This window comes from Erpetoichthys calabaricus, chromosome 3 (assembly GCF_900747795.2).
Source record: "Erpetoichthys calabaricus chromosome 3, fErpCal1.3, whole genome shotgun sequence".
Lineage (NCBI taxonomy): Eukaryota > Metazoa > Chordata > Cladistia > Polypteriformes > Polypteridae > Erpetoichthys > Erpetoichthys calabaricus.
The window spans coordinates 24,048,429-24,076,106 of NC_041396.2; the positions used below are offsets into that span (position 1 = coordinate 24,048,429).

General features: G+C 41.9%; 1 protein-coding gene across 6 annotated transcripts in view; it reads right to left on the reverse strand.

The window, feature by feature from the left end:
* Window positions 1-27,678, reverse strand: part of ppfia4 (PTPRF interacting protein alpha 4) — a 505,408-nt gene that overhangs the window by 128,116 nt on the left and 349,614 nt on the right. For all 6 annotated transcript variants that reach the window (XM_051924406.1, XM_051924405.1, XM_051924404.1 and 3 more), the window contains 5 exons: window positions 20,442-20,588; window positions 14,806-14,940; window positions 9,703-9,786; window positions 7,614-7,745; window positions 6,151-6,213 (listed from right to left, as the gene is read on the reverse strand). In XM_051924406.1, coding sequence (XP_051780366.1) covers window positions 6,151-6,213; window positions 7,614-7,745; window positions 9,703-9,786; window positions 14,806-14,940; window positions 20,442-20,588 — 561 coding nt within the window. The remainder of the gene's footprint in view (window positions 1-6,150; window positions 6,214-7,613; window positions 7,746-9,702; window positions 9,787-14,805; window positions 14,941-20,441; window positions 20,589-27,678) is intronic.

Here is a 27,678-nt window from a genome sequence, read left to right on the forward strand (position 1 = left end):
GGTGTCTCGGCAGAGGCTGACCTGAGTTGCATGGAATTTGAGAATGTGTTTAACAGAAGAGTGTATGTTGATCCTGCAAGACATCATCACTTCAGCTTCAATTTAAGCCTACTGAATTGTGCAAATCAAAGTCACATTCTTTAATAGCTTAGCAGCTCTTGTCATATATTACAATAGGTGCATATTATTTAAAGAACATTATAAACATTATTGATGTCTTTCGAGTGGGGTTTGAATTGTGTTGTGTCTTTCTCACTTTTTGATTTTTCCCCTTTTCATGTTTTTTAAGTTTGACTATGAAGTCCTTTGTTGTGTAAGTTCAACTTCATTGTATGTAATGTTATTTTCTTCAAATAAAATAAGAAAAAATGTTTGTGTCTTTAAAGACACTGTGGTGTAGCGGGTCTGCAGCTTTAAAAAAAATAAGGGCCAGGTTTTAAATCCGTAGAGCCGTGTCATTTTCCGTGGGCATGATTGCACGACTGCGGGTAGTTAATGAGGTAGTTGGAGCGAGTCGCACCTGCACGTGTGGGTGCGATCATTCTCAATGGCTTCATTGGCTTCCTGCGGCATGCAATTAAGGAGCTGTGCCCACGGAGGCGTGGGGATATGTATATATATGGGTCAACACAAAGAAAAGGGGGGATAGATGGATCGTGATCAAAGAAAAGGACAAAGACAGAGGAAAAAAGGAGGTTAAAGGACAGGAAAAGCAGTCTTGAAACATATGATCTGGCCACCTGTAAGGAGGAGACAGCACAAGTTGGGGCCCCGCGAAAGAGCGTTTGTTGGTAGCACTCTAGGGGCTAGTTCGCCCCACTGAATGTTCTGTTGGAGTGGGGTTAGCAAGGCAGGTGTCCTCCCGAGGGATCTGAGGAGTGCCTACATGAGTGCGAAGGATGCAGACAGCTAAGACGGAGGTCAGCCAAAAAGGAGATTGTGGCTGTTGGGCCTTTGCCACCTGCAGGAGCAATGGGTGAGCCGGGGAAAATGAGAGACAGAGGTGGGCTGAGATTGTAATAAGAGACCCCAATCGACAGAGAAAATGCTGGGCAAGACACGTTGAGACACATGAGGAGGGTAAAGGTGTAGGAGGTATGCTGAGAGTCGTCTTTAAAGCCGGGAAATATTCACAAAAATATGAGCAATGTGTTCACTGTGGATAATGGGGGCCCATCTACAACTGGTGGTAGTCAAAAAGTAAACAGAAGGTGAGTAACGTGCTTCACAATGACAGAGTCTGAGAAGCAGGCTTCACAGGAATGGAATCTAAAGAGGGAGAGCCGGTCACAAGAGTTTCAGTCTTATGAGGCAAACGAGGAATGCTGAAAGTACATGCGTGGCAAGAGATATCAAATATTCTATCAAGTATTCTATTACATTTCTGTCATAGGCAAAATGTCTACTTCTATATATACATATCTATACTAATAAAAGGCAAAGCCCTCACTGACTCACTCACTCACTCACTCACTCACTCACTCACTCACTCACTCACTCACTCACTCACTAATTCTCCAACTTCCCGTGTAGGTGGAAGGCTGAAATTTGGCAGGCTCATTCCTTACAGCTTACTTACAAAAGTTAGGCAGGTTTCATTTCGAAATTCAAAGCGTAACGGTCATAACTGGAACCTCTTTTTTGTCCATATACAGTAATGGACAGCAGCTCGCTGGCCGTGGGAGGCGGGGTTGCGGGGGTTGCATATCGCGTCATCACGCCTCACACGTAATCACGTGAACTGACTGTGAAGGAGAAAGGACGGCCTTATATGGTGTTCGTTTATAAAACAGCGGACAGGCTGTGTAAAGGCAGCTTCACAAAAAAACAGATCCTTAACAAATTGTTATTGGTATATTTTCCCTCAATTTAAAAAGGTTTTCTTTTCTTCTTAATTAAAATTTAAAAGCAATACTTCACCGCTGCGAAGCCCCTCTAGCGCTCACGTCCGAGGTTCGATTCCCGTAAGGGAGTGCAGTGAGTGTGTACGCCTGATGAGCCAAGAATTAGGGCGAAACACGTGTCACATACTCTTTGCATTATTTGACAGTAAACTATTTTCAACCATTCTATGATCCGCTTCTCACAACTGAAAGCACCATGGCTGATGTTAGCTGACTTGCTGGCCAACCATAAGCGTTACCTGGTAGGTAACCACCCATATAATCAGATTGTGATTCAGACTATGAATGCCATGAATGTAATTACCCTGATCTACATGCTAGAGAAAACCTCAATGAAGAAGAAACAGTGTGTAAGCATACATATTAACACATGTGCAATTAAACTTGTGCATTTATGGGGTGATTTCTCAGACTTAAAAGTTCACCTTTTATTAAAAAGGTAAATGCAAACTGTTTTCATTCTGAAGGGCACAAACCACGTTGGATTTCAGCCGTTAAATGCGCAAAAATGTCGGTACACCAGATAAATAAGCGCAACATATTATCAGTTGTATTGTATGCTTACAATACATATAGAAATGTGTTAATCATTAACTAATAGTATGGGATGGTGTTTATCGACTCGCGCCTTGATTTAAACGATTCCATGTCTTGGTGGGTTTGCGTAGCTTATTGTCAATATCTTTACACCTGTTTTTAAGACTTATTGACTGAAACGGGCTTTCATGAAAAAAGTTAGGGCTTTGCTACAGGATACACCCTCCACAAGTTAAGGAAGTAAAAATAAAGGTTTTTAAGGGTGCCTTAAAAACAGGTGTAAAGCTAAACTTGCAGCACCGCTATTCAATTACATTTGCCTAACGCCTCTCCAAGGGGAGATACTGTGGGATCTGGGCATCAGTCAAAGCACCAATCACAGGCCCGATTAGAAAGCGGGAAGCTGTGATTTGTCGTCTCCGTCCCATGTAACAATCACAGCCCATGTTACAACGCACTATGTATGTATGTGTATATGTATATATGTATATGTGTGTGTGTATGTATGTGTGTATATGTATGTGTACATATATGTTGATATGTGTATATATATATATGTATATATATGTGGATGTGTATATGTATATATATATATATATATGTATATATGTATATATATGTATATGTAGATATGTGTATATGTAGATATGTATATATGTATATGTATATATTTGTTTACATAACCTCTTTAACACACTACTTCTCCACTGCGAAGCGCGGGTATTTTGCCAGTAATTATATAAAATCCAAATGTCTGTCTGTCTGTCTGTCTGCTTTTCACGAGAGAACTACTTAACGGATTTAGATCGGGTTTTTTTTCTATAATTTGCTTGAACATCCCGGTTGATTTTGCGACTTCTCTCATTGTGCTATGTATCATAGTTCGCTTGCAGTACCGGTTTATTTGCGTGAATCCAAGAGACATCCAGTGGGCCGAGAAGAGGGGGGGCAGGGCCCTCCTCACTTACAACCTCAGGGCGTATCTTACATCCGTTTAGCTAGTGAACGAGAGAACTGCTTAACGGATTTAGATCGGATTTTTTTCTATAATTTGCTTGAACATTCTGGTTGATTTTACAACTTCTCTCATCGTGCTAAATGTCATAGTTCGTTTGCGGCACCGAATTGTTTGCGCAAATCCAAGAGAGAGGCTGCAGGCTAAGGGAAGGGGGAAGGGAGTGGGGAGCCAGGAAGGGCCCTCCTCACTCACTCTCCAGCCTCCATTCCAGTCGCTCTACCTCTCGTCACGTGCTGGAGCGTACCTTGCCTCCACTTAGCTAGTGATACCTGTTTGTTCAACAGACAGTGATATCTGTTTTTTCAACAGACAATATCAACTACAGATTGTTAACATTTGACATTTTTGAGAGAGAGATCGGAGCTACATGTGTTTTAGAGGGTAGCTGCTGATTGCCAGATATATTACAGCCCTGTGCTTTTCTCCACACATGGGGGATTCTCTCCCATCAGAGCTAAACACGATCAGATACAGTGCCAAAGTTTGATGTTGGATCATACCTACCTTCTGCTTGGCCAGAATTTTTAAAATTTGTCTTGTTTCACTATTACGTGGGCGGAGCCGCGGGGGACAGCTAGAATTACATACAGCTAGTATTACATAAAGCATAACTTTAAAGAAGACAATCTGCCTACACAAAAAAACTACTTCTATTAAAAGACTGGAATTCAGTATTGTTATTGTTATCTATATATATAAAAGACTAAGTCGCCTGACCATGGGGTACACACACACGCAAGACAGAGCCCCGCCCGTCAACTCTAACCCTCCTCCTGAGTCCACCCTCGCTCTCAAGGCATGAGCAGGCAGTGCGCATGGTGTACACATGACAGAGCCCCGCCCGCCAACTCTAAGACCATGGGGTATGCACAACAGACCCCGCCCGCCAACTCTAACCCTCCTCCCGCATCCACCCTCGCTCTCGAGGCATGCGCACTGCCTGCTCATGTGCCCGCCCCCAACGATTTCCGACAAAAACTCCCCGTCATTATGCGTGGCTCCCGAGCACTTGCTGTCACCAGTTGCATTAACAAGCAACCTTTGTGGCGTCACATGCATGTACTTACACTGACGACAAATATGACAGCTCTTCCTCACGAACAAGATTTCGCAAAATGGCTCCTCGATGTTGGAGATGGGAAAAATGGAACACCTGCAACATTATCTTCACATTGTTTTCCTTTTATTTCTGATCCCGTTCAACAACTATATGGAGACATCGACTTCTCAACTGTGACTCCGGAACAACTCAGTACGCGAGCTATATTAAGCATCACTAACAAAGACTCGCTACACCTTAATGAACAAGTACTGAAACTTATCCCTACCGACGAAGTAACTTTCACCAGCATTGACTCCATCATCACAGACGACCTCGCAGATCAACTTTCATTCCCTGAAGAATTTCTTAGCAGTCTTACTCCCACTGGCATGCCTCCGCATAAACTCAAAATTAAAATAGGTTCAGTCGTCATTCTTCTCAGAAACCTCATGCCAGCAAGAAGTCTCTGTAATGGCACTAGACTGACTGTTACCAGCATTCACCACAATGTACTAGAGTGTAAAACTATCGCAGCTCCTACCTCACAAACTGTCCATATTCCCCGGATTTCCCTGACCCCATCAGGTTCAAATTTGCCTTTCACTTTTACACGCAGACAATTTCCTGTTAGATTAGCCTTTGCAATGACAATTAATAAGGCACAGGGACAAACTTTCAAAACGATATGCCTGTATCTGCCAAAACCAGTGTTCAGTCACGGACAATTGTATGTTGCTCTCTCCAGAATTCCATCTTTTCATTCACTCACAGTCGTATCCTCAAACCCACCCCATTTGGACAACTGTGTCTTTCAGGAAGTGTTCACCCATCAATAAATAATTATGCGGCGCGGGTCGGCTAGTTATTATTATTAAGAAATCAGTGGTGCTTCAACTTCTTGTATTTTAGTAAACTCGGTATACTGTTCTAGTGACAGCTGATCAGCGTGCAATCATAACCTCGATTAATCTAATTGCTTTGGCTTTTCAGATTGGTTTCCAGCCGCCTGATGTCTACTAGCTGCAAGACCCACACAACAATCAAAAGAGCAGATTAAAGGAATATTCCTCCCAGAAACAATACCTTTTCTTCAATTCTTATCCCATGTAGTGTTGTAGTGATGACTGAGAAAAAAATGTAATTTAACGTTTTCAATGAAGAATGGAGATGACAGTTCCCTAATAGAGCAGAAACCTATGTTGACTAGCAGTGGACAACTACAAGGTTATTTAAAGCTTCTTTGAAAAAAATTCTCTCGTTATTTGTGTCGTGTAATCCACATGTCAAGCCGTATACACACAAAACGCAAAACACATGTATTTTTTCTACTACTAATAATAACCTCTTGAAAATTAAAGTAGGACGCAAACAGGAGGCCCCTTCACAGAGGGTCGAACTGTTGAACTGAAGACAGGATTACTGACCAGTGATTGAAGGTGGGAGAAGCAAATCTTCAATTCTAAAACATGACCAAGTGTGAAGGAGTTTCCTGTATAAGATTTTAAAAATTAATGAAATTTGTTATGATATAAGGCAGTTATAGAACTGAGATGCAGATGTAGAAGGAAATGTCTTTTTAAACCTGTTTATAACGAAGCACCAGTAGATCTTCAACGTGAACTGCAAAATACAAAAATATTCTTCATTACCTTGGTGAGATGATATTCCTCCAACTGCTTTTGCGTGTTTTCCAAATCTTGAATCAGAGCATTCTGAAAAATAATGTTCATGGATGATTAGAAAGAGTGAACATGTTAATATCAAAAAGATTATTCTACAGGAATTGAATTACAAAATGCAACCTTTATAAATGAAAGGCAAAGGATGAACAAACAGGATAAAAAAGGCAAAAATCAGGCAGAAGGGTATTGTAGCTTACAAGGGCAGTGCATAATCCAAAGTCGTAAATCCAAAGACAAGGCAAAAATAACCATAAAGCAGAAACATGAAAGCAGTACTTATAATAATAATGCTAACTCTGCAGCAAACAATAAATCTCTGACAGACATACTCCATGTGAATTATAAAGACAGAGAGAGGGTGGTCCCTCAGCAGTGATGAAACGGTGGCCCACCTTTTCATCCATGTCGTTTTACTTTTTTTTTCCCCTTTCCTGTTTTCTGATACTTGTAAACTGTTTTGCTTAATGTTGACACAAAATGGTAGGGAATTTCATTGCTGTGTGGATGTCAGGTTCTGATACCAACAGGGGTGTATTCACCAAAGGGACATAAAGACCCCTGTCTACCAGTACATGTTGAAGTGACATTAGTTAGCTTCAGTTTGCTCTGCTTTTCCTGAGACTTGTTAATCTCTTTTATGCTGGTTCTGGATGTCAGTGAAGTGATTTTTTATTTTCTTAATTTTTCTTCTTTATTTAGAAGTGTATCTTGAATCATTTCTGGTTTATTTATTTACATATGTAGAATTCGTTTTTTACAATTTTTAAAGTTTTTAATTCAATGTTAATTTATTTATATAGCACATTTAAAATAACATAGTAATGCTAACACAGGGCGCAAGGCAGGAAAGAAACCCCAGGCAGGGCGCCAGCCCACCGCAGATCCATTCATCCAACTTTATTTTAACAAATTTAGCATGTTGTTTGTTTTAAAGCGACGTTGGACTTCATTAACTTTTTGCCCATTGCCAGAATTTAAAAAGTCATTTTTTTGATTATTTTCTAGTATTCTTCATTATCATTTTCTTTAAGAGTTTAATTAATTGTTTTTAGTTTGTTTGCCAGGAGTCCTTTCAATTATTTGTAGGCCTACTATATTTTTTATACATTTGTCTTTAAGTGTTTAACCTCTGTAACATAGTATTTTGTTGTATTTTGCTCTTTTGGAATTTGTTTCCTAAATCAATTAGTACCATACTATTATTGAATTATCATTAATTTGGTTCACTACCAATGTATTGATGTATTGATTAAAATATTTACATTTTATTTGATTACATTAAGTTTCAGTTTTGGGAAGCATTTTTTGTTCAGTTTGACTTCACGATGGGGATGACTGCAATGGCTGAAGGAAACACACCCTGTTCTTGGACTCTCATCATTGTCTTTTTCATTTATTTTTTAACGATTTAGAGCCATGAAGAATCAGACCTTCTCCTCTAGAGCAGCCATTCGCTCCTTCAGGTGAAGTTGTAGCCTTTCGTTGGACTCGGTGAGGAGCCGGTCGACGGTGTCTGAAAGCCGCTTGTTGTGTTCCTCATTCATCTTCTCTCTCTGGCGTGCCTAAGACAGCAAAAGATAATGACATTTAGTTGTTTTATGAACAAACGATGACATCAAGTACTGTCAAGCTCCTTTCATGCCCTCTCTGTAACATTCTTCATTGTCTTTTTTTTTTTTTTTATATTTTTATTTTATTAATTTTCATTGTAATCATTCCATACAAACAGATCAATTTATAACCCAACAAATTTGAAGACTAATCAAACCCCACCCCTGAGAAGGAGAGCTTATAAGATCTACGGCCGCAGTGTCCTTTAACCAGGGTGCAAAGCGAGTTGCAAGTGGACGTGATAAGGCAGTAGTCTGGATGGAATCTGCTTTAGGGATTTGGACTGAAGACTGATGGAAGAAGAACAACGGCGGTGCTAAACAGTCGCCTGAAGAGGCTCCTTTAGAAGAGCTGTAACGCTCTCCTTTGCTGTGCAGTAAAATTAAACTCATCGTTATCGGACAAGTTGTCGTGTCATTGTTGGTGAGTAACCATAATTAATTATCTACGTACAGTACTTATTACATGTACATAGTTTAGTGTCACTGTACACACATTTTACTGTATACAATTTTTCTTGCATTGTACGTATTTATTGCTGGTGGCCTGTCTGTCGTAATGGCTGTAACATATGTGATATCGGAGACGCTCGATATCTTTAAAATAATATTTAAGTTTTACTGTATATAAACTGTATTTACATACATAATTTCAACGAATCTTACCTAATATCTAAGAGAATACAAAGGGTTTATGTTGTATAATTGTGCGGGAAATGTTTATAATAGTGTGGGAAAGTTTATAAGGGCTTAAAATATATAAAAATAACCATATGAAAATATGGTTTTTACTTCGTGGATTTTCACCTTTCGCGGGGGGTTCTGGAACGCAACCCCCGCGATGGAGGAGGGATTGCTGTATTATTATAATAAATTCAATATTTGGACTTTTATCTGGTGTCCGACGTCTCGTCTAAGGGTTCAAGGGGTCGACAGTGCCTCTATTTGTCACACTAGCTAATTTAGGGGTCTTGGGCAGTCCAGGAAAGGCCACCATTTTCACTTCACTTTTTCTCATTCTACCACACCAGTCTTTACTAAAATTGATTTTTTTTTCTCAATGAGTTAATAATCAAAATACTTTGTGGGCCATAGAAAATCAATATTTCTCAGACCTTCACTTTCTTTTCACAAAAGAATTTTGCATCATATTTAATCAATGCAGTACTTGGCAATTTAAATCTGAGACTAAGAGAAGTAGCACATTTTCTGAATGACTGAATGCCATATAGCCTTAAAGAACTGTTTCACCAAACAAATTACTTCTTTGTGTTTGCTATGCTCTGTCATCTGTCGACATGATGCTGCTGTTTTGTATTATGTGGAGTTGGATCTGAATGTGCATTCAGATTATTGCTGCTTTTCAAATTTTCTTATTTTTATCCCAGAAATAAATTGCAGGCCAATCTGCCATGGCTCAGTAGGTGAATTTCTTAAGATTTATGAGGGTGTTTACCCTTAAACTGTACATTATCCAACCAAGACTACTTCACTAACAGCCTAAACAAGAAACAGAATGTCAGCCCCTCAAAATACACTGTATCTAACCCCAAGACATTGCACTTACAATTTCTGCTTTCAGTGTTCTGAGTAGAATATCCAAATGTTTTCCTAATTGAACAAATATGTCCCACTCCAGATCATTTAGGGAATTGAGACTTTACATTATCCAACCAAGACTACTTCATTAACAGCCTACACAAGGAACAGAATATCAGCCCCTCAAAGGTATCCATCAGTTTTCCTCCAGACAGTGTTCAAGGCATTCTTTAATGAAAAACTAAACACAGCTGTTAATTGACAATAACTGTTCTTCTTTGAAAACCTGACATCAGTTCATTAATTGTCCAAAGTTAATGACAATGTCCTTGAATGTCTTATTAAATGGGCAACATGGCCAATGACTTACGCGTCCTAGTTCTTGATTTTTCTCTTCAAGCTGCCCTTCCAGCTGCCGCAATCGTTCCTCAAAGCTGCCATGTCTCTCTTCTGCCTGATTAAAAAAAAAATTATACATATATATATATATATATATATATATATATATATATATATATATATATATATATATATATATATATATATGAGTGATGGACAACGATTAAAATTTTCAATCACGATTGTTATGTACAAAATTGAATAATGACCTCAAAAGTAGTGTATTGCGTGTATTTGATTTGCAAACACTTTAAACAAATAAGGTGCTTTTTAACAGCAGTATTCCCTTTACATAGTAGCAGTTAAAATATTTCTTGTAAATCTCAACTTAAACATTCATGTAATCAAATCAAATATAAAACCAAAGCTATTTGTCACTGCCAGGGCATTAATGTTTTCTCTAGTTTGTTATAGAAAAACAAGTCACCCTCAGAGTCCAGAGCCCCGATCACAACATTATAACAGGCACCTTCTGAGCAACAGCAAGTTAACATTTCTAAATCTGTTTTCTTTTTAATCTGAACAGATACCAGCAGAAACATTTTCTTTTATTAGGGAGCAGCATAAACAGTCGTATGTTCAGTAGCAACTATTTGAGGGCTAATATTTTTTCCAAAAACCTCAGTTTTCTGAAAAACGCACAAAGCAATGGTTTCACACATAAATCAACATAAAATGCCTGTTGCTGCCTGTTGTCGGTGCCTGTTTGCAGTTTGCGGCGGCTTGACGGCCAGCAGATATGCACGGTGGGCTGGCTGTCTTTGTGAGACAGGTGCGCGGGGGTGGCAGCTGCAGTGAGACACAATATGGTTTGTACCTCCTGTCATTATACATGTCTTTCCTCTCAGGTGAACGTTGCCATCGGTGCTTCAGCCGCAAAAAACGTGTTCAGCACCACGATCAGATGGGGACCGATCAGCTAATGCTGGTACCTCACTTTTGTTTTCGATCTTCATCTCCAGATCACATGCATCCGACAAATCAGAGTCCTATTCAGCGATAATACGAAAAAAGTCATCCATGGATTATTTTGCTTTGAGCGTTCATTTTGGTATCTCTCCACTTGCCACTTTAGAAGCTGTTTGTTCTTCGCTACTCATGCATGTGCAGGGAATTGAGGTCAAATCAATAAAGCTAGCAAAAGTGTATCAAAAAGCGCTGTAACAAGAAGATCACTGATCACTATGGAGGGCGGCACGGTGGCGCAGTGGGTAGCGCTGCTGCCTCACAGTTGGGAGACCTGGGGACCTGGGTTTGCTTCCCGGGCGCTCCGGTTTCCTCCCACAGTCCAAAGACATGCAGGTTAGGTGGATTGGCGATTCTAAATTGGCCCTAGTGTGTGCTTGATGTTTGTGTGTGTCCTGCGGTGGGTTGGCACCCTGCCCAGGATTGGTTCCTGCCTTGTGCCCTGTGTTGGCTGGGATTGGCTCCAACAGATCCCCGTGACCCTGTGTTCAGATTCAGCGGGTTGGAAAATGGATGGATGGATGATCACTATGGATCACTAGCGAGACTGAGGCTTTCAAAATAATAATAATAACAAAAACTGTGTTAATGAGTGATAAAATAATTGTCAATGTTAACTAATGAATGTGTTAATGCGATAATAATGTGTTAACTTGCCCAGCCATGATATATATAGATACAGTATATATTATATATATACAGTATATAGTGGCAGGTGGCTGGCGTCCATGCCCAGAGGGTACGCCCCTGCACACTATATTCAGGGGGAGCGCCCTGGACACTACAATACCTGCCCCTGGATGGTAGATGCCAACCTGGGGTGGAGCAGTCCCTCGGTTTCCCACAGGGTTCCCTGGGAATTGGAGTTGGGTGCAGCCCTGTTCGGTCCCACAGGTACCGCCAGGGGGTGCTGTATTTGGAACTCCTGAGCCCGTGTGGGCACCATATGCATCACACCCGGAAGTGCAGCTGGAACTTGGTGATCAAACACCTGGAGCACTTCCGGGTGAACTATAAATGGAGCCAGCGACCACCACGCAGCAGCCAGAGTCAGATGGAGGAGGACAAGGTTACTTGGGAGGAGTGGTGGTGCCAAGGAGGATGAGAAAGTGCTTTTGCATTACTTGTATGCTGTTTTTTGGGACTTTGTATTGCCTGTGGGTCACAGGGAAGACATGCGCCCACAGGGGAAGGAAAATAAATAGTTTTATTTGTTTTACATGTGCCGCTCGTGTCCAGTCTGTGTTGAGTGGGGCGCTTATACAGCGTCCAGTCTTAACAATATATATATAGTTACAGAGATAAAACATATTTTAAATTCCCAGTATGATGTAGGCTTTAAAGACTTTAATTGAGATCGTCATGCTGCACTAGGTTAAGTTAACAGTCATACTGTATGTATACATTGTAATGGACGGTTTGCATAGGCTGGCATCCTGACCAGGACTGAGCAGAGATCCTTACCCGAGAAGGAGGCCAGTGCAATGGAAGGTCTGCGGCTGAATGTTTTCTTCCCCAATATGCTAAAAGGCAGCCTCCCTGGGTTCAGATCCCCACACAGATACCTGCAGGGCATGCTGGGACCTGTAGTTCCGTGGGGCAGCATTGTTGGGTTCCATGGTGGTCACCGATGGGAGTTGCCGGAATTTACAATCCCTAGTTTCAGAGACTTACATTTGATCCGGAATTACTCCCAGGGCATGTACTGTACACTCAAACTTAAAGTTGTCATTTAATATATCAACGACATGTTTGGTGTGAAAGAAAAGCCAAACTTCCTGAAAAAAAAAAGCATCCAGGTGGAGAAAATAAGAAAAATCCACACAACTAATAACCAGGTAAGGCTTTAAACCCAGCACTATTAACCTCTTGGCCACCATCTTAAGCTAGTGGCAAAAAAGTGAACTGGCCTGAACGATGCAAAGCTTGGACGCCCACCTCCCATTGTTTTTCCCAAACCCACTACCCTGGGCTGACTACAGGCTGTACTGAGAATTCATCTTCTATGATTACTGGACACATGCTGCACAGAAGTGGCAAGACTAGACGTCTTCTCTTTTATTGCAGCTTTTTCTTCCATGAGATGATTAATGTCGGTGCCCACTTCAGACATCTTGATGTCAGTCATGATCCCTCTGTTTGTAATTAGACTTTGTCTCCAAGGATTATTGGCAGAGCATAAAAGGAACAGGAGATGGAAATGCAATCCTGAATCACAGTGAAAAAATAAAGCAATCATAACCAGAAAGACAAGAGAACTGGGCAGACGGGGCAAAACAAGAATCAGAAGTCGAGACCAAAGTTGGGATTTAAAAAAATTGAGCGGAACTAAACTCTAGGCCTACTTGTTTGAAGAACATTTTTATTATCCAACTGAGGGATGTCACAACACAGAACTGCTGCCATATTTATAGTATAACATCCCCTGAAGTTACGGACACTACTGCCATGGTCACGTGACTCAATTCCCATATCGCATAAACACATAATGAGAATAAAAATATACTTTTTAAAATCTAATGGAATCAGAGCAAAGACCCTTTTAATAGGTTTTCCAATATAAAAATAACTCAAAATAACTCCAAATGTGAGTATACATGTACAGGCAGTACCCCCCTGCCTCCCCATTCACCCTCAATGGCCTCCGTTCAGCCACAACAGGGTCACCACTTGCAGCGGGGGGCGGGCAGTGAAACCGCTTGCTGCCGGGAGTCGCCCGATGGACACTACACTGCATGAGCAGTGAAATCAACCCCCTCTAGCCTCCATCCAGCCACCACTTGCAGCGTCCCCGGGCTGAAGATGATGGAGCGAAAGTTACTGAGGCGCATGCGTTCGTATGTTGTAGGTCGGGTGTCCGTGCCGCTGGGAGTCGCCCGATGGACACTACACTGCACGAGCAACGAAATCAACCCCCTCTAGCCTCCATCCAGCCATCGCTTGCAGCGTCCCCGGGCTGAAGATGATGGAGCGAAAGTTACTGAGGCGCATGCATTCGTATGTTGTAGGTCGGGTGTCCGTGCCGCTGGGAGTCGCCCGATGGACACTACACTGCATGAGCAGCAAAATCAACCCCCTCCAGCATCTATCCAGCCATCGCTTGCAGCGTCCCCGGGCTGAAGATGATGGAGCGGAAGTTACTGAGGAGCATGCGTTCGTATGTTGTAGGTCGGGTGTCCGTACCGCTGGGAGTCGCCCGATGGACACTACACTGCATGAGCAGCAAAATCAACCCCCTCCAGCCTCCATCCAGCCACCACTTGCAGCGTCCCCAGGCCGAAAATGACGGAGCGGCAGTTACTGAGGCGCATGCGTTCGTATGTTGTAGGTCGGGTGTCCGTAACCTGGGGAGTACCTGTATTGTTATGACATTGGCATTATGCGTTCGAGAGCACTTCTCAGACGTTAAAAACAATTAACAAGGAAATTTGCATTTCTTTCAGAAATAAAACAAAAGATTGGAAAGTTGGAATAAACTAGAGGTAAACTTTTCCGAGAACTACAATTTGTTGTTCAAAGTCAGAGGGGGTAACTGTAGGCATTGCTAGTTGAGAACTTTAAGGAATCATTCACTGAAATTCTACCAAACAACTTAGAGCCAGAACCACAAGATGAAGACCAAGTCAAAAAAGAACAAAAGAAAGAGTCAGCACCGAACTACTGAAAATAAGATTAATTTCTGAATTGGCTGAATCCATTTTTTGGACAAAGTAGCACACCTCGCTGCATTGAAATTTATCAGATTGTATAAGGAAGGAAAGGCCCTAGCAAGCAGACAATTAGGGGCTTTCAATGTGGTGATGTGATGCAGTTAAAATTTAAACAAAACAAATAAAACCTTTCTGGAACAAAGTAATAAAATTGAAACTCGTGTATGAAAATTCACAGAGCCTAAAACGAAATGTTCTAAGCAATTAAATTATGAAATGGACAAAACAGGTTTCCCAATTTTCAACACACCACATCATTCATTCCCTTCAATGTGTAAAAATAAATATTTAAAAATTGAATACGCGTTACATTACTGGTTTAGATGAGACGTGACCCCCTTGAGTCCAATGTAGCGTTCAGAGAAATTGGAGGCCTTGTCCATTATGGTGACGCTCACCTTGGTCAGGGCAGCAACTCTCTGTGCCAGCTCTGCTTCCACCTCGGGGAGGGTTTCTGCTTTGCGGATCGTCTGTTGCAGTTTCTGTTCTGCCAGCTCCAACAATTCCTGAATCTGCCGACACTTTTCCTCACTCTGCACAAGAGAATGGTTAAGTTTAAAATTAGTTCTAAATAAAACTCAAAATAATCACTTATGACCATCTATCTTAAAAAGTAATATTTCAAATATGCCTTTTAAGTTTTTCACTATTAAATTCATGTTCATATCTCTCCATCTATTTCCTAAACCCATTTATTGTACAATAGAGATCTGTGGAGCCAGAGAGTATTCCGACAGTACTGAAGTGTCATTCCAGAATGGTGTGCCAGTGCCACATGGCACACACTCACTCACACTGGCCACCTAGGACTAAGCAGCACATCTTCACAGCGTCGCTGAATACTCCAGTGCAGAATGAAGTTTAGGTAAGAAGTTCTTTAACTATTAGCAAATAAAAAATGGTACAGTGATCCCCCGCCTATTGCGGAAGTTACGTTCCAGACCCACCCACGATAGGTGAAAATCCGCGATATAGAAAGACCACATTTTTTTTATAGTTTAAGCCTTAAAATACCCCTCCCACATGCTTTAAACACATGTAAACTTATTAAAACACACTTAGATACACATATGATACACGGATGTCGGGCTACAGATATGAGTAACATAATAATAATCATTATAAGTTTTACCTTCTCCTGTATGGTGTGATGGGTGGCCGGGACGCCCCTGCTGCGTATGTTCCAGGGGAGTAACCATGGGCAGCTTAATACCTCCCCCGGGACACTTGGTGGCAGCCTCCATAGCCGACGGTGTTTCCCCAACCTCCCGCATGGCTCCATGTGACAGGAGTCCTCCACAGCCTGGTTGGGAGCTGGGGTGGCTGGTAGGGGGTGCTACTTGGAATCAACAGCCCAGCTGGAAGTGCAACTGGGACCAGGTGGTCAAGCACCTGCAACAATTCCGGGTGGGCTATAAAAGGGGCCAGCCATCACCATTCGACAGCCAGAATCAGGAGGAAGAGGACGAGGTTACCTGGGGGGGGGGGGGGGGGGGGGGGGGGGGAGGAGGAAGAGGAAGAGGAGTGGTGGTGGTGGTGCTAGAGGAAGAGTGTTGTTGGTATTGTATTTAAGTGCTTTGGGACTGTATTGGGCCTGTGGGACACGGGGAAGGCGTGCCCCACGGCCGAAGAGAAAAATAATAAGCCTGTGTGATTTAACACGTGGGCGGCATGGTGGCGCAGTGGGTAGCGCTGTTGCCTCGCAGTTGGGAGACCTGTGGACCTGGGTTTGCTTCCCGGGTCCTCCCTGCGTGGAGTTTGCATGTTCTCCCCGTGTCTGCGTGGGTTTCCTCCGGGCGCTCCGGTTTCCTCCCACAGTCCAAAGACTTGCAGGTTAGGTGGATTGGCGATTCTCAATTGGCCCTAGTGTGTGCTTGGTGTGTGGGTGTGTTTGTGTGTGTCCTGCGGTGGGTTGGCACCCTGCCTGGGATTGGTTCCTGCCTTGTGCCCTGTGTTGGCTGGGATTGGCTCCAGCAGACCTCCGTGACCCTGTGTTCGGATTCAGCGGGTTGGGAAATGGATGGATGGATGGATTTAACACGTGCCTCTGCGTCAGTCTGTGCTGGGTCGGGCGTTATATAGCACCTATTACAATGATCAAGGTCTTCCTCTGGCACTTAGGCTCACTGCTACCAGAAGGCTTACAAGATGCAGGACGCTTGGGAGCCATCGTAGGGCTTAAAACAAACGAAAAGCTCACAAAAGTTTGCTCACAAAACTCGGACTACAAGCAAGGTACGCGATACGCGATTCGTCGGGGACCCACGCTTGCTGTTCTTGCAAGATTACACCACGTTAGCAGCAGCTAATCAGAGCCCAAGAGAATAAAATCCGCTCTGATTGGTTGTGTCGCCTTTCAGCCAATAACGAGCTTTGTAAGAAATCATCAGGGTGCTGTAACGCAAAACTCTTTGTCTGCTGAAAACCATATGCTTTGTTATGATTTGGCTGCAAAGTACACTACAGGTAGGATGTACTTATTGAATTTTAGCGGAGGCACGATAGCTGAACCGCAATAGAGCGGGGGATTACTGTACATGGAAACTGAGGAGATGCCAACTTGCATGAGCAACACTAGTCAACAGAGAATAGACATTTGTGCAGCTTGGCTCCTCAGCTATATCTCTGTGTGTTAAGCAACATTACGTCATCCTGGTCTTTTCCATGAAATGAAGTTTGTCACAGTTCATGGTGGCAACATGCTGCATGTTATTTGAATATTCAGGTATACAGTGCCCCCCATAATGTTTAGGACAAAGGCACATATTTCCTTGATTTGCCGTTCTGCTCCACAGTTTAAATTTAAAAATCAAACAATTCAGATGTGATTAAAGTGCACATTGCAGACTTTCTTTTAAAGATTTTTGCATACATTTAGGTCACCCCACGTAGAAATGACAACATTTTTTCTACACAGTCCCCCCCCATTTCAGGGCACCATAATGTTTGGGACAATTAGCTTCACACGTGTTTGTGATTCCTCAGGTGGTATTCATTGCTTCTTTAGTGCAGGTATAATGTTTGATGGTTGAAGCTCTGCCAAAATGTGTCTTTGTCCCAAACATAACGGAGGGTACTGTACGCTGTTCATTTTAGGACATCCTTCCACCTCTAACCAAATACCACCCCTCTGCTGAAAAAACTCCAACCCTCTCTCCTGCTTCTGCTAAAATGGCATCTGTCCTCCAATAAAAATCATTCTTGCCTGTGGTGAAACTCCGTCCTCCCTGCTACCTTAAACTGTATCTGTCCCTTCCCAAAATGCACCCCCTTCCTCAGATAAAACACTCTCTGCATTCCATCTGACAAAATTCAATCTTACTCCTGACTTCCACCAAAACATCTCTCCTCCCTGCATCCTCAGATACAAAATATAAATCATTTACAACTGGAGTAGTAAATTGCACATTTTAGGATGGTAACACATTTTTGATCACCATTTTAAAGGTGATAAAGAAAGGTGAAGGTTTCGGTCATGTTAGCCTGCTCAGGTTACCAGAACATCTTGACGATGGTCTTAAAAAAAATTAGAAAATCAACAGTCTGCTGTGGCAGAATGAGAGCACCAACAGGTCATGATATTCAATAACGGTTTTAATTAACAGCAAGAATTGGCTTCTCATTAAGAAAGAGTGAAATGGGCTGGAGTGTGAAGACCCGACTTAGCTGGTCATTTGTTGGCTCGTTTCACACCTCATTTCTATTTGGCTGCCATTTAATGAAGAAACAAGTCAATTCATCCATCCATCCATCCATTATCCAACCCCCTGAATCCAAACACAGGGTCACGGGGGTCTGCTGGAGCCAATCCCAGCCAACACAGGGCACAAGGCAGGAACCAATCCCAGGCAGGGTGCCAACCCACCGCAGGACACACACGAACACACCAAGCACACACTAGGGCCAATTGAGAATCGCCAATCCACCTAACCTGCATGTCTTTGGACTGTAGGAGGAAACCGGAGCCCCCGGAGGAAACCCACGCAGACACGGGGAGAACATGCAAACTCCACGCAGGGAGGACCCGGGAGGCGAACCCGAGTCTCCTTTCTGCGAGGCAGCAGCGCTACCCACTGCGTCACCGTGCCGCCAAGTCAATTCAGAGGACTGAATCCTTAAAAACAGGGTGATTAAAATGAAGGGAAAAAGGAGTTAATTGGCAGTGAAAATTGTTCACTGATTAGGAAAAGTGTTAGACTGAAAACCTACAGTCTCTGCGGCCCACCAGGACCAGAGTTGGACACCCCTGCCATAGAGTTTTCTGACCATTACACACATATTTGTGGTGAATGAGGTAACCTTTCAAAACCTTAAGAAATGTAACCTAAATACCTAATCCTCAAGCAAAATACCATAGATAAGACGTTTCTCCTTTCTCCCTTTTTTGCAAATATTATTAACTTTTTACTTTGCGGCCTCAACCACCATAACCTGTCATCTATTGGTGGGGAACGAAAGTTTCAGATTCGTTAAAAATTATGATCTCCGGTTTTTGAGAGATCTCAACGTTTTAGGGTCCCCTGATACCGAAAACGTTGATATCTTGATGATGTGTGTGTGTGTGTGTGTGTGTGTCACAGTTTCTTGAGGATGGTGTAGAGCTAATATAGCCGGATGGAAAAATACCAAACTCGAACCTTAAGCCTGTTACGAGATGATGATGTGCTGATCAGTTTTTGAGCCAAAAACTGGGTCGCCAGCTCCGGTCCTGGAGGGCCCCAGTGTCTGCAGGTTTTCATTCCAACCCTTTTCTTAATGAGTGCCCTGTTTTTGCTGCTAATTCACTTCTTTCGCACTCATTTTAACTTGACTTGCTCTTGAAGACTCAGACCCCTTAATTTTTTCTTTTTCTTTAATTAGCAGCCAAACAATAATGAGATACAAAATGAGCCAAAACAACTGGTGTCCATCACACAATATCTGAAAATAAAGAAAGGTGAAGGTCTCAGGAATGCCGATCTGCTCAGGTCCCCAAAACATTTTAACAGAGCTCTTAAAAAAGAGAAAATCAACAATATCGGAAATGTCTGCTAATGCACCACGAGAGCAGCGACAAGCCACGAACTTAAAGAACGAGTTTAATTAATGACAAGAATCGGCACCTCATTAAGTAGTTGGTTGGAGTGAAATTGGTTGGAGTTTGAAGCCCTGACTTAGTTGGTCTTCTGTTGGCTCCTTCACATTTTATTTCTGTTTGGGTGTCATTTAAGGAAAGAAATGAATAAATTCAGGGGAACAAATCTTAAGAAACAAGTCCATTAAAATTAATTCACAAGAGTTAATTAGCAGCACAAACAGGGCACTCATTAAAAAAAGGGTTAGAATGAAAACCTCTATCCACGGTGGTCCTCCAGGACCGGAGTTGGAGACCCCTACTCTTAGAGGAACCCTCAAATATTGCAATTCTGTAATTAATTATGAATTCTTCTTGTCAGTTGCTATCATAATGACCTATTTTATGATCAGAAAGATCAGCGTCAGAACGATAAATAATGATTGAAATATTATGGAATAGTTTGGGTAACTTGGTTTCTAGGGTGCAAAGCCTACTGACATTCACGTCCAAATTTTTTTATTTTGTGTGAACTGTTTGCTTTGAATTTCACTAAATCCTTATAAAACAAAGACACTTGAACTATGGAGTTTTATGTTGTTGTTGTTCAACAACTCATCCTACTGCTGGAATGCCTTTCTGGTAACGGCATGTGAATGATTTTGAACTAACTCAGCAAACACGGTTAAACATATTTTAAAAAAGAAAGGGAATCCCATACAAGTTTTGAAATATAGCTAAGCAAATACATACTGGATAGATGGATGGATCAATTTTGACTTATTTAATGTTTTAATGTGCAAGTATAAGGTTTTCATATCACAATTTGATATGAAATTTCTTTTTTGCTTTGTAGATCGAACTGTAAAGGGGTTTGTTGTGAAAGGAGCTATATAAACTCAGTTTCAGTAGACTGACATGGTCAACACTTCTGTTTCTAGAATACAAACCACCACATACAGGACAGCGGCCAGATCTCACCTGTCGGTAGAGTGACTCCTTGTTTGCCAGCTCGTTCTCCAGCTTGTCGTTCAATTCATGAATTGACGTGGTCTCCCTCTGTGCCGCCAGGTACCGCTTCTCTAAAGTGGTGATCCTCTCTTCCATATCCTCCTTCTGGGCCATAGCCTAAGAAACCAATGCAAATGTAATTCAACATAAAAAGAAAACACTTGACTTAAACAAGCAAATAATTAAATTATACAGAAATCAGAATGTGAACTAATATTTGTCCTTCCATTCATCATCAATCACGGCTATTCCAGTTCACTGTTATGATTTCCAGAGCATAACTGAGAAAAGCGCTATATAAATGTAATGAATTATTATTACTATTATTATCATTATTATTATTATTATTATTATATCCTGGAAGCAAAAGACACAAGCAGTGGCAATGCAAGACTTTTGTACCCCCAAGCCACATCAATGCACAAGAAGTGCAAAAGGCACACAGATTCCAAGGATTTGACTGATAAGAACTGTTATGACGTTTGAGGAAGCATCTGATTTTGTACCGAGTGCAGATCAAGTCAAGTTGGGAAGCATGCACTGGTAAATACCGCATCCAGCACTCATCGAAATGGCTCGCGATCCCGGTTGGCATCCCACCAGGCAGACACACGGCCCAGTCCCAGCCTCCAGAAATGACCATCTATCTGCCGCAGCCAGGTGTTACGTGGGTGTCCCCTTGACCTGGTCCAGCTACTATGGGTCCTGAACAATGAGGATCCTGTGAGCCGGAATCGCGCTACATGGCCATAGTGCTGTAAGTGTCACTCCCTCACAATGCAGGCGATTCGAGGCTCCATGAGCAACACAAAGTCAAGCCAACGGTACCCAAGGATTTTCCAGAGAAATACAGTACCAAAGGAGTCCAGTCTTCATCTCAAGTCACTGAATAGTGTCCATGTCTCGTAACCATATAGCAAGACAGGAAGCACCAGGACTCTAAAGACTTGGAGCTTCATCCTTTTGCATAGATATTGGGAGCGCCACACACCCCTTTCCGGCAACCTCATGACCCCACCATGCACTCCCAATCTGTGTACTGACTTCATAGGAAGAGTCACCAGAGATATGAATTCTAAATGAGGGCACTAAGTTAGTATTGTAAGCACTGGTAAGTTGTGATGGTACACTAACAGTGTCAATTTTATTACTTCCTGCATATTCATCTCTCTTTGCCATTATTATAATTTTCATCTGCATCTGTCACACTGTTTTCTGTGTTATTTATGTGGTTGCTTTCTGCATTGGACAATCAGCCTCGCTCTATCTCATCCCTTTGCTCATTTGTCATGATAGTTTTGAATAGCTGAATTTGTCGGCTGGCATGAAGCAAGCAAGTGTAAGAGAGGAAAGGAAAGCACTTTCTCGCTGTTTTTTGTGCATGTAATGTGGGGTTACCCTACCAGGATGCATGTGAGGAGACATTAGAACAATCGAGATGAGAACAGGCCATTCAGCCCAACAAAGCTCACTAGTCCTATTCACTTAATTCTTCTAAACTAACATCAAGTTGAGTGTTGAAAGTCCCTAAAGCTCTCCCGTTTACCACACTACTTGATAGCTTATTCCACGTATCTACGGAAGACTTAAAGCTTTAGAAAAAGTTTGTACCCACTGGCTCTGATCTATGCCTCATCACAATTCGAGAGTTCCTCTGACTTCATGACTTGGTTTTTATACTGTCACTGTACATGCGTGCCTTTCTAAATGATGTCCAATCAGCTCAGTTTTCCACAGATGGACTCCAATCAAGTTCTCGACACATCTCAAGAAGAATTAAAGCAAACAGGAGGCACCTGAACACAGTATACAGCAGAGTGTCACAACAAAAAGACCGGAATACTTCTACAAATTTCACTTTTTGATTTTTAATGAAATTGAAAGTCTTTCTGAACAAATCCAAATCGTAATATGTAATACCAGTAACGGCACACTGCACAATAACATGCAGTGAATACACTTGACTTATAGTTTTCATCCTCTTTCTCTGTACATTTAGCATTCGTTTGCTCAGAGGTTGATGTGTTTGCTGCTTCCTGAACAGCTCTTCTTTTCTCCACCCTAGCGTCCCTCTTCTTCTCTTCTTTTGTCGCCATCTTTTCACGTTAAAACTGATTACGTTGGTATTTGTGTTGCAATTCCAGTCGACCCTTGATAAATGACCAGCCTGACATGCGAACAACTTGGTTTACGACCAAAATTTTTGTTTTGAATTACGACCAACATCTTGCGTTACGACCCGAATGCAGTCACGTGTATCCACTTGTGCGATTGTAAACAAACAGCCGAGAGCGTTCGTAAGCGTCAGTCAGAGACCAAATACATGTGTTTGTGGACGTAATTTCAGTGAGTGCAGTGATTTACATAATTTATTTTGATAATTGCTATCAAAATGGCCACCAAAAAGCTAGAAAAGAAGCTAAGGAAGGAAGAGAAGGTAATGAAGATAAAGAAAGTGATCACAATCGAAACGAAGAAGGAAATTGCGTAGAAATATGAGAGCGGCGTTCGTGTGACCGATCTCGCTAATATGTACAGCATGTCGAAATCCACCATCTCAACAATTTTACAAAGAGAAGATTTGTATAAGGAAGCTAGTGTTGCTAAAGGTGTTACTCAAATTAGTAAGTCACAACTAGTTTTTATTTCTGAAAAGTTTGAGACCTAGTGAGCCAGAAGCAGGTCCTAGTGGGCTACAGCCTCTCCCAAGGACAGAAGGGACACCGTCGAGCCAGAATCCTGATGTTCTTATGGAAGGGGGTTCTCCTTCCAAACAATAACCACTTTCCAATTCATTCTCCTCCTCCTCCCTTCTTGCAAGCCAATGATGTCAACTTAAATAGTGAGTACAGTATGAAATTGTTGTTTTTGGTTGGCTAGGCACTTTTTATAACTTTTCGGTTAGTGCATTAGATAAATGATTGGTGTTTTTGGTAAATTATGCACATTATACAACCCTTTTTTATTATGAAAAGGTTAAGTAAGTGTTGCTGTGGGAGGTTCGGAACGCATTATGGGTATTTCCATTATTTCTTATGGGAAAAATAGTCTTGACTTACAACCAACTTGAGTTACAACCAGCCCTCGAGAACGAATTGAGTTCATAAGTTAAGGGTTCACTGTACTTAGTATGTTTTTCACTTAAGCTTAAGCACTGAGTAGTGTCCATGTCTCCCAACCATATAGCAAGACAGGAAGCACCAGGACTCTAAAGACTTGGAGCTTCGTCCTTTTGCATAGATATTGGGAGCGCCACACACCCCTTTCCAGTGACCCCATGACCCCCCCCCCCATGCTCTCCTAATCCGTCTACTGACTTCATAGGAAGAGTCACCAGAGACATGAATGTCACTGCCAAGTTAAGTAAACCTCTCAACGAGGTCGACACTCTCTCCGTAGACAGACACACTGCTGATGGCTGTGCCCAAGAGGTCATTAAAGGCCTGGATCTTGGTTTGTATCAGGACCCTCACAAGCCCAGACACTCAGACCCCTCACTCAGTCTCTCGAGAGCCCCGATCAGAGCCTCTATTGACTCCGTGAAGATCACAGCATCATCAGCAAAGTCAAGATCTGTGAATTTTTCTTCACCAACAGATGCCCCACAGCTGCCAGACCCCACAACATGACCTGAAAATTGATAGTAACACCTTATGAGAAGGAGTTAAGAGTCACAGTGGACTCAGCACCACCAACTGCCAGACAGTGTTCAGAAGCCATTAAGAAGGCAAACAGAATGTCAGGTTATATGATGTGTGGAGTACAAGTCCAAGGAGGTTCTGCTCAAGCTTTATAACACACTGGTGAGGCCTCATCTGGGGTACTGGGTGCAGTTTCGGTCTCCAGGACTACAAAAAGGACATAGCAGCACTAGAAAAGGTCCAGAGAAGAGCAACTAGGCTGATTAGAGGACTACAGGGAATGAGTTATGAGGAGAGAGTAAAAGAGCTGAGCCTTTACAGTTTAAGTAAAAGAAGATTAAAATGAGACATGAATGAAGTGTTTAAAATTGTGAAGGGAATTAGTCCAGCAGATTGAGATTTTTATTTTAAAATGAGTTCATCAAGAACACGGGGACACAGTTGGAAACTTGTTAAGGGTAAATGTCACACAAACATGAGTAAGTTATTCTTTACACAGAGAAACATAGACATAAATGACTAAGTAGACACTAGGACTTTAAGGACTTTCAAAACTAGACTTGATGTTATTTTAGAAGAATTAAGTGGATAGGACTGGCAAGCCTTGCTGAGTTGAATGGCCTGTTCTTGTCCAGATTGTTCTGATATTTTAATGTTTAAATTTCTCTCTCACCCTTTCACCACCTAATAGCTGATGTGTGGTGAGCGCACTGCTGCAAAAATGGCAGCCTTCCAGGTGGATACTATGCATTGTTGGTGACTGAAGTGGAACCCCACTGCCTATGTAAAGTGCTGTATAAATGTAGTGAATTATTTTATTATCATTAGCTACAGAATGAATCTTAAAGATTATTATTCCTGTGTCTGTAAATACTCTACCACTATAGTAATGAGGATTTCTGTCTGCCTTGTCCCCAATGCTGCCAGGATAGACTTCTGCCTCTGTGACTCTGAATTAAGTGCGTGTCACAATGAGATGCATGTTATGTTAATAAATCAATGGATGAATTAGAACAAGAATAAGAGTAGAAACAAATGGACAAAAGGCATATGCATTTCTCATTATATAAATTAATGCAGCATGAAGGCTGGATTCGAGTAGAGATAATTAGTCTTTAAGAACATCTTTTATGTTAAAGCTTTTTTCTCTTGGCAGAAAAATGTCTGCAATGTCTTCTATGTGTCATAATCATGTTATGTCACTACAATCAGAAAGTGTGAAAGAAAACATCTGGAGACACCTGGTAACGTGTTGTGACAAGTGAGGCATTGACAGCAAATCAGAAGTGTCATGCTTGTTGTCATGCGTGATTATGGCTCCATTTTGCTATTTTCAGAAGTGCCACCTAGGATAGTTACTTTGGCAGATTGCTTTAAGTCACCTTTCTGTAATTTTACATGTTCACATAAAGTATTGTATTCGTTATTAAACACTCAGGGGTTGTGTCAGAGGATTGTGACCTGTAGAGAGGAGAGGGGTTAGAAACACACGCTGATACAGCGCATCGCCACACCCACCACATGACAAACCAACTCAGGATCCCAGATTAGGACCCGCGTGCAACCATGCAATGGGTGACACCTCAGCACCACACTAGTTCAGATGGAGTGGAACAGCGTGAGTTTTTTTATGGTGGCTGGAGTGCCAATTCTGCCACAAACCTCTAGGTTTTCTCCCTGCAGGTTGGAGGGGATACATGCAGGGCTGGATGCAGATTAACGTCACACCCAGGACGGAGCAATTGCAGATTAAGGGCCTTGCTCAAGGGGCCAACAGAGTAGAGACACTTTTGGCGTTTACGGGATTCAAAACAGCAACCTTACAATTACCGGTGCAAATCCCCAACCACTCCGCCCAGGTCTTTTAAATTCATTTTTATGACCATTTTCATCTGGCTTTTTTTTTTTTTTTTTTTTATTTGCAGTCATGAAGATCCACACACTAACTAAGATTCAAGCAGCCAGGTGCACATTATGGGGTGGCGTCCTGTGCTGCAGGCCTGTGGCTTGCCTTTCCTCTGAGAGAAGCTGGAGTTAAAAGACTGATCTGTACGAGCATCCGTACATCATGGTGCAAACCTCAGAATGTGCCAAACACAAAGCTAGAGCCATCACAGCAGTGATATGGACCTTGCAGTGAAACACTCTCCAGATGTTGCTCAAATATGAAAAGAATGGTAGCGTCAGAAGATACATGTAAAGGAAATACTAGTGGGATAACACTCCCCACTTTTACTTTCCATCATCGTCCCTTCATGTTACTGCATACCGACCCTAAGGGCCCGTTTATACAGTCATATGAAAACGTTTGGGAACCCCTCTCAGTCTGCATAATAATTGACTTTCCTTTCAACAATAAAGATAACAGTGGTATGTCTTTCATTTCCTAGGAACATCTGAGTACTGGGGTGTTTTCCGATCAAAGACTTTTAGTGAAGTAGAATTTAGCTGCATGAAATTAAATTTAATTTAAATAAAATTAAATTTTATTTCAAAACTGTAACGACTGGTAAATTATGTGCCTCTTGTGCATGTATGCAGCATTCAAACTGTACAAAATGCAATTTAGAAGCATACAGGTAAGCAACATAACAAGCACCGTGGAAAACAACTCCTCTGTGTTCGCTATGTTGGAATATGGTTTTCTTCTGTTAAGGATAACCAATCAGGCAATGAGACCAGGTAATGAGTAGGATCCAATCAGGGAAGGGCAATGTAATAAGTATGAACCAATCAGAGTGCGTTCTCAAAACTCTGCCTTTTCAGCCACCCGCATCGCAGAGCTGAGCTAGCATTTTCAACATTTGTGTGATAGCATTTTAAAAAGTCTTAATTTTCTGTGGTTAAAAGTGTAGGAATAGAGTGGGTGGAAGGGTTAAACATAGAATAGTGTCTGCGTTTTTAAACAAAAGCATAGCAGTGTAGACGTATCCTGAGACGTGAGGCCACGGGCTAATTACAGGGCAATGGAGTAGCTAGAGACAGAGCTTTCAAGTTCAAGTTCTTTTTATTTTGTGATATGTATTTATACTTCTCCTTTTTTTTTTTTGGGTTGCTTGGTCCAAGACTCAGTCCTGGTAGCTTCTTGTGCAATATCTGGTCTGGCTGACTGAGGTGCTTTAATCAATTAAATACTGTAGGTGCAGATCACAGAGAAGAGAAGTGCATGATGAGATTTTCTTCTCACAGAGAACTATAGACACATTATTTCAAATACAGCAGTAGATAGTAGCTCTTTGGGCACCTTCTCACCTCAATTTCATGGATCGCCTGTTATGTAAAACTGTTTCTTGTAATTTTAATTATATAAAGAAAGATATAGACTCTCACACCTCACAAGGTGAAGCAATATATCTTTCCAGGAAAAGAAAAAATCCTGCAGTGATCAGATGGTGAATCTATATGTCTATCCAAGAAACGAGGCAGAATTCAGAACCTCTGAGGTCAAAGGTACAGTAGCCGTCTTAAGAGATGCGATGCAAGGTGAGGTTGCTCAAAGGATGAGATGCTCATCACCTGGAAATCATTTAGATGTTTCTAACAATGCTGCACAACTTCCCTCTGAC